This window comes from Anneissia japonica, unplaced genomic scaffold (genome assembly GCF_011630105.1).
Source record: "Anneissia japonica isolate Jap-2015-1 unplaced genomic scaffold, ASM1163010v1 scaffold640_len1575945_cov177, whole genome shotgun sequence".
Classification (NCBI taxonomy): Eukaryota; Metazoa; Echinodermata; class Crinoidea; order Comatulida; family Comatulidae; genus Anneissia; species Anneissia japonica.
In genome coordinates, this window is record NW_022684376.1 from 1 (window position 1) to 8,632 (window position 8,632).

The window sequence follows — 8,632 nt, forward strand, 5'->3', positions numbered from 1 at the left end:
AAGAAATTCGGAGGTATTAGTTAGCCGGGCCTGAAGGGGAGGGGTGGGCGTTAAAAACGATTTCAAACAGACTGTACCACTCACGGAGAGGCAATACTTTTGCCGATCAAAATGATGAAAGATTATGTAAATTGAGTTTTTTTTATTGCAAAAATAGACAAATTAATCTTAAAGGCAGGCTCAGGTCGACACGGAACTGAAAGGAACTCAACTCAACTCGTCGACATGAGCGCTCCGAAATCTCATCAACTGCAAATAAATGTTTGAATGCTTGTAAGATTAGACGTGTGGTTAAAAATAATAAAATTATTTTTGAAGTGTTTCTACTCTTTTTTTAAAATTTAGTAGTGTATCGCATATTGGTCTATTTGAAATGGGTTCATGCAAAAACTGGTGGAACAGTTAAAAAAGAAAGGTCTTTTTCTATATGAAAAAAAGACAAAAACAAAAACAACAAGTATACACGAATGCATTTTATACGCGACAATGTTTACATGAATCAGCTGTCAAATATGTTATAAAAATGTATTAATTTAATATTACGCAAATGCTGCAGCATACTTTTGATAGAATTCATAATTTAACACTACACTGCAGAGGGACTTTTTGAAAAAAGAATTTAGCTTTTCCTGACCTAGGCCTAAGCCTAGGCCCTAGATAATAATGTTCTACTGTTAAAGAATTTGTACGAAACTAACTTAAAAAACAATGCACACTCCCAAGAATTACAGGATTATTTATAATTCGTAAAAATGGATTTTGGAAGTGAAATCTGCATGCCAGTTAGTTAGTTAGTCAAGTCTTTACTCGTCGTACGTAGAGTTAGACGTAGGCTAGGCCTAGTAGGCCTGGGCATAGGAAGCCTGCCTTTTTACTACACTCTAGGCCTAGACTAGGCTAGCTAGAATATGGTAAGTACATGCTGTATTATATTATTATTATTATTATTATTATTAGGCCTAGCTTAGGCCTATTTGTTAATGTGTTAGAATAAAAATCTGGCCTATGGCCTATATTTCTTAAAACAAAGAATAAAGTAATCTGCCATTAACAAAACATTGTAATATAATATCTTTTTTCAGTTAATGCATCTTGATTACGATTAATATCAGGATCAACGTTTTCAGTTCCTTTGATTTCCAATCATTATTTTTTTTCGCTCTTTTTTCAGTTCCTTTCAGTTCTGCAAAATGTTGAACACAACTGAAAGGAACTCAACTCAACTTGACTCATATCGACAAATATGCGCGACTGTCAGTTCCTTTCAGTTGCGGTCAGTTGTGTTCAGTTCCTTTCAGTTGCGCGGAGCACTCATGTCGACGAGTTGAGTTGAGTTCCGTGTCGACATGAGCCTGCCTTAAGTAAGCCAATGTAATTTTCTTTGTAAGCTGAGAGAGCATGTGAAAAAACATGTGAAAAAATTGACCTGGAGTCAGGTCACCAAAGTGACCTGACATTTATCATGGCAACCTCAGATTGATAATATCACTAAGAAGTCTAATTCTAAATCATTTTTTTTTTTTGGACAATTGAAACGTTCAGTTGTTGATAACCATGCATTATTGCTGTTTTATAAACAAGCCATTAGACCTGTATTAGAATACGTATGGGGCCTGAATCAAGGACCAGTCAGTAGCAGGGGGTACTGCAAGTGCTATTAAGATGTGAACGTTTGCGTCAGGAAAATATCATAGGAGTGATGTTTTGCCCTAGCCTATGTGTTATCGTACCCTGAGACAACTATAGAAGGAGATTGGAAACGACCCGAGATTTCCTTTGTTCTTCCATCCCGGCGATTTGTTGTGTGTTGCATGCTTTTGATATGCAAATCCAGTAAACCAAACACTGTTTCAGCTAAGCGAATGCTTACTGCTTATGCAGTTCATAATCACTGAGTCGTGTAAATGAAAACAACTATCGAATAGGTGTTCCTGACATCGTAGCCGAACTTGTTCCAGGCCGAAATGGCCCTATGCCCTAGGCATAATGGCTAGGCCACACTGTAGGCCTAAAATAGAGCATAGTTTAAGGCAGTATTTAGTATTTTATTACAGATATTGCCTGCTTAGAGGTGAAATATAACATTTGATATCCCCAAGGGAATTATATTTTTTTTTTTATATTATATATAAAATATAATTCCTAAGGGGATATCAAATGTTATTATTACACCGATAGAAAAGGCAATATCTGTTATATTACATAGCCAAAAATAGATGCAAATAATTAACAGAACACATTACTTTAAATATCAAGAACTTTTACACAATATTATATTACAAAGCCAAAATACTTCATATTACCGTCACTTTTAAAAAATGTTTCTGTAGTATGTAGCGTAGCGTTATCATTGATCGTTTAGTGTACAATTCACCATTTGCTCTCCTTACCTCAGCGAAGATTGACCGGAGAAACGCGTTGAGCTTCGTTGCTGTGAAATTTTCAATGCAAGTAGGCCAGGCCTAATATTCACTGAGTAGGCCTACATTAACGAATGAATTCACAACAAATTTTGTACACCGAGAATCCAATTTGTCTTCATCGAGAGATTTAAACTTAGGCCTATTTAAAGTCGCCATTTTCGAAGCGCTAGGCACATTCACAATTAGTGAGCTTTCGACTAGCATTCACTACGGGCGCAATGCGGGTGTAATCCAGTGACGTCAGAGACTGGTCACTTTAAAAGTTATAACGTCTCCGATCCTCGTAAAGCTAGTCACGTGATGCCATTTCGAACAATCACGTACTCGTATTTACATAGGCTATGTAATATAATCATCTAATCCATAAAGATATTTAATATAGGTACAAACAGGTTTAGCTAATTTTTCGGTATATTACCTGTCAATAACTAATGGTTCATGAATTAGAGAAAAGTGTATTTTAATAGCTGATGTTTCCAACATTCAATTGCCCGAAAAGCTGTAATTAATACGAAAATAATATGTCAATTGGACTGTATGTACATATTCTCTAATTCCGAACATGACTTACTAGGTACACACAAAAACTCAATTTCTGTTGTGGTAAATGATTTCAAAACATGTGCTTAAACGTGTGTAAACTGTACTATGGATTTAGTGTGTTTCTTTAATTCAATCATTTTACCGAGTGTCAGGACCCGGTTAGGCCTAGACCTGGACAGCTGAGGATAGGGGCTGCCGAATGTATGTACGCATACCATAAATTTCAGACATTTAAACTGCAATATATGTGTTATGTATCTTACCTTTCAAAGAAATTGCCAAAGTAAAAGTTTAAATATTTTTTAAAAATATTATACATCCAATACAGCCACGAAAATATCCGCTTATCTCGTGTGTAGAAGTTGCCCGCTTGCGGTTCGAACAACCTTATTTGCATATCAATGACACACAAGACATCACAAACTAGAGAACAATAGAATCCAGTCGCGTTTCCAATCTCTTTGTATAGTTGTCTCAGTCGTACCGAACACTCTACGTCCCCAAATACTAGCGAAAAAAATTTGCTTGTGATTCAGGGTCATCACTAGTCATCAAGCGCAAGCTCGGTGGTCTAGTGGTTAAGACATAAGGCTAGTTACATGGAGGTCGTGGGTTCAATTCCCACCCGAATCACTTGCAAATTTTACGCTAGGATTTGTGGACGTACTGAGTATTCGGTATGATAACACGTCTAGTAGGGCAAAACATCACTCCTATTTTAATGTAGTTATCCTCACTTTTGACCATATGTCATCATCTATATCTGATGAAGACATATGGTCAAAAGTACTCATAGTACAATAAATTCGTTGTTCTGAGTTTGATTCACTGTACAAATAGCACACCAGATGCCAGGAAAATTGGTAATATTTTGATTTAAAAACTCTAATTACATATTTCTGAGTTGCTCTATCCATCCCATATATATGTTTTAACCGGTAATTTAATTGAAGTTTGATGGTTTTAATTATAGCTGAATTGTTAATAAAATATTTTAATCAATAATATATTTTAAATTGTTTTATTTAAATTGTTAACGTATCAATATATTACTTCCGAAATATTAAATATATGCCTCGATTTGAGATATATGCAAATTTTTAATTTTTATAACTGTTTTATACAATCTTGTTGGTTAATTAATACTGGATCCTTTTTTTAAAATTTTTTACTGTATAATTTTATAAATATTAATTGTAATTAATCTATGAATTTTAGATATTCTCAATTGTTTATATTTTGATTGTTAATTTATTGTACTCTTAATGTAATGCGCTTTGAACATGATTATTCATGAAAGGGGCGCTATAAAAATTTGGTAAATAAAATAAATAAATATATTACAGTAACATCACATTGTTGAATAACTGTGCTATTTATTCAGAAGAAAAAAAAATTAAACATGAGTAGAAACTCACCAATTCAACACCTGCTAGGGTTCCACCTGTAGTTTGGGATGGTAACAGGTATTTCAACACACCTGTTATTTGTTGCTCTTTGCCATCTATCTGTTCGTCAAGAATACAGACTCTCATTCCAATTTTGAAATGCTCAAAAGCAGCTTTCATTGGTTCATGATTTGCAAGTGATACATGAAACATCAATTTGTCAAATGACACAAACATTCCGCAATTGTCTTCACATTTGAAATATTGCTTCTTGCAAAATGTTCCATCTGTTAAACCCATTCCTTTATGTGACTAATAAAATAATAAAAGTAATATTAATATTAATATTAATTTCATTTAAAGAAAAAGGAAGACAAGTTAATAATTCGTATGTTACTGCAAAATTAGCAAGTTAATTTCAAAATTATTCTGTATGATTTTTTTTTTTGTCATTTTCAGGGAACATGTCTTTAAGAAGTAATTGGACTGGGAATGCCTAGTATCCCAGATGGGGATGGTTGCAGCAAGTACTCTTAACTGTAAAGAATTTGATGGATTATGGAACAGAAATTTAAAGAAAAAAGAAAACCAGTGATTTCTAGCTTCTGTTTATCCAGTAGTACAGTAATTATTTTACTCTATGTAGACAAAATAGGTGTTTATTTGTCAATTTATGCAAATTATTAAAATAAGCTGCCCAATTTTCAAGAGAAAGTGTTTGCAATTGAATGGTAGACCACTACTCTAATTACACTACATACCAGAACCTTAATACACACATAAATGGTTAATGCTACAGTACTCAGCATCTTCTTAGCCTTTTACTATCCAGTGCTGGATGTACAGTAAGCCTCTCCACCAACTTTCCATTTTTCTCAATCTCTTGCCAGTTGTTTCCCTTGCATTCCAGTATATATATTCAGCATATACTGTATACATTATTTATTGTCATTTGTAAACACATTTCATATAGAAATAGAATTGCAAGGGTCCACTCATAAACAAATAACAGAAATAATAAATAGTGTGCGAAACCTTTAAGAAATATAGTGTCTGAGAGAAAATCAAATTGTTTCCAAGTACAGTAGTGTTCATATTGCATTAGCATAGGTGGCTGTATAAAAAGACATTGGATAAATCAGCTTTATACACTTTGTTAGTTATCTATCAAAATTGTTATTTGAAATTTAATTTTAAATAACAATTTTGATAGATAAGATCTAACTTAACTGGTGACAATGTTTGCAATCTGTAACTATGGAATTAAAATAAATCAGTAAATTTCTCTTTTTTTTTTCTCTTTTTTAAAAAAAACATTTAATTTACAGTGTCTTTACTCAAACCATAACACATATACTTACAAGAAGTTCAACCCCAAATAAAATTCCTTTGGTTGTATCAGGGTTGCCTTTGTACCTTAAAACAGCATCTGCATAAAACAGTTCATATGAGGGCAGTTTCAAAACCACCCGAACAGCATCACCTACTTTTACTTCCACCGCTCTTTTAAGTTTATGCTCATTAAAAGATAATAATCTTTTTCCAAGAGTGGTGATTGCAAGTAAATAATCAACATATTCACTTTTGATTTGTTCAATATTCTCGTTTCTTGGAAAGGTAAAATATAACATGTCTGAATCCAGGGATTCTGCATGCAAAATATTTTCCTGAATATGATCTTGAAAGCACTTTAGAAGTGTTCCTGCCAATATCTTTTGGTGTTTGGAAGGGCCTCGGTGCACCTCAAAGTCTACCTGAACAATGAAGTATATATAAGAACTTGCCATGTTAAAAAATCAAGTATCTGCAATGAAACATAAAGATATTATAAATAATTGAGTCACCTTCTCATATTCTTCTAATTTTAAAGACTAAATTTCTGTTTTAAAGTGTTTTTACTAGCTTTTTACTGGCAAGTAAGACAAAGCATACAGTTGAACTACAGCAGACCTGATTCTCTGCTAGGCAACAAAAATGTGCGCGTACAACATGGCCTTATGGCTAAACCTGTCGGTGGCTTTGTGGTACCGGGGCGTCAGTAATAACTTGATTCTATTGTGACGCCTTGGTGGAGTGTACGTCTGTCCAGGGTTATTCAACAATTTACATGAAAGGAGCTGTGGCGATGTTGACATTGCTAAGCAATAAAAATATCGGCCCACGGTGTCCTAATCTCCTTCGTTTTGGGTGCACGTTGCGGAGATCTTAATTGTTATTTCATAAATTTCATACATATTGGTCATTAAAATGTTGAAACTTGTTTAATTGTACATTGCGAAGTTGTTTATTTCATCTCTGTATTCATGGTTATTATTTATAATTAATATTATAAACCTATGTAAACTTTTATAATCTATCATATAGCAAATGTTAACGTACGATGTGTTTGCGATGATTGCATTTGTTTATACGTAGTGCAAATATATACAGTACATTGTAAAATTGAATTATCAACATTTGCAAGCACTAAGTTTAACACAGAATAGCAACACAAAAATGACAGCATATTCCTTTTAAAAATCCACTTTATTTGAAACAATGTCATAGGTATGGTAGTTTCTGGATTTACATATTTTTTATTTCTTCTAATTTTGAAGCAATGTTGTCTCAATTTCTGCCAGTAATGACTTTTCTCAGCGGCAGTTCGACGCAGGCTGTACGCTTTTGGCGATACGGTCAGACTACCTTTACTCTCGGCCTGATCAGCAAACCTTATGGATGACTTTTTCAGACAAGTCTTCAATATCAGCGCAATACATCTTTTCTTACTCTTCTTTTAATTATCTAACTCATCTAGCTTAGATTGCCTCTTTCGAGTTTTCAACGCCTCGGCTGCCATAACCCAGTCTGCGCTAAAAAAAAAATATGCTGTACAGTACATAATCAGTCACAGTGTATACATGCCCAAATTTACCATGTATTTCACAGTACCGAAAATTATTAGTGCCCTTACATGTACCCGCCGCACGTCTCCTTTGTGTAATGTCAAAGAGCGAGAGCCGCGCGTGAGTAGAGTAATATTGTAGACATGCCGCCCTACTTTTGAGAAATAGCTACAGTATGCGGGCAACAGTCTGTACTTTAATTGTGTATGAGTATTGAAAAGACAAAAACAAATGAACATTTTTTAGCTTATTTTAATCATGACTTGGAATTTACGTATATATCATGCGAAATACGATAAATGGGTAAATAATCAAATTTCCAGGACATTGAAGAAATTTTCAAGGCCAATTTCCAGGACTTTCCAGTACTGGAAAATGCTCATTCGTTTTTCCAGGACATTCCAGGAATTTAAGGACGCGTACGAACCCTGTTTAATGGAATTATGTAACAATAATTTTAGGTTTTAACCAAAGTAAACAGGGCCTATATATATAATGGGCCTAGTCTAGTAGAAAAGTAGTACTTAGTAGGCCTAGACCTAAGCCTGGTGGTATTGTGAACCAACCTCCTGTGGCCTAGCTCTGTAAGCTAGCAGCTAGAATCGGCCAAGGCCCTAGCTAGGGGCCTAGCCTAGGCCTAGTAGAAAGGAAAGAGTAGGCTTCTTAGGCCTAGGCCTAGTCTAACTTAGGGCCTAGGCCTAGCCAAATTTCTAACTGACTGATTCTGATTGTATTCAAACAATATATATTCCCTAATGTCTTAAAACTTACACATGAACTCTTATTTAAGCTTCGCTAACGTACACTACTGGTAGTAAACTGCGTAATATCGAAGCATTTTGAAATTGTTGAGCACCGTCTGCATGGTTCGGGAATTCCCTCCCTCTTACTCAAACTCAATGGAGCAGCAATGTGTCAGACTTGCGTTGAAGTCCGTCGATTAAGTAGGCTAGCGTTTCATTTGATAGATTTGTAGAATAGTGAAAACTAGTCTGGGGGTACGGGAAGAATTCCCTTCATTTATTACACTGTTACGTCTATTGTGAGATTTACAAAGATCAAATTTCCGACTTCGTTAGGACTATGTGCGACGCAATGCAACCCTAAGATGACGCAAATGTTTTATTATTGTGAGTTGGCTGTCTTACCGCATTGGTTTTTTTTCCGCAAAATCTGGCTTTGGATATGACGTAATGCTATTATAGGCTAAAAATAAATAAACAGTACTGTACAGAGAGAGAGAGGACAACGTCGTCTCTGCACCGAATTCGATCCAACTCGGCCAAAAGTGAACGCGGCCACAAGTCAACTCAGCAGCCACAAATCAACTCGGCCACAAAAAGTTCGGCTGCAGTCAACTCGGCCACAAGTCAACTCGGCCACAAGTTAACTC

The 8,632-nt window shown here is 35.0% G+C and overlaps 1 protein-coding gene across 1 annotated transcript; it reads right to left on the bottom strand.

Annotated features, from left to right (window-relative positions):
• Positions 1-4,384: 4,384 nt before the first annotated feature.
• LOC117105895 lies at positions 4,385-8,369 on the bottom strand (the record flags this gene model as incomplete). The annotated part of the gene is made up of 3 exons (XM_033247203.1): positions 8,011-8,369; positions 5,716-6,158; positions 4,385-4,666 (listed from the first exon to the last, which is right to left on the bottom strand). Coding segments are annotated over exons 2-3 (708 nt in total), but the record flags the coding sequence as incomplete, so codon positions are not given.
• Positions 8,370-8,632: the final 263 nt, after the last annotated feature.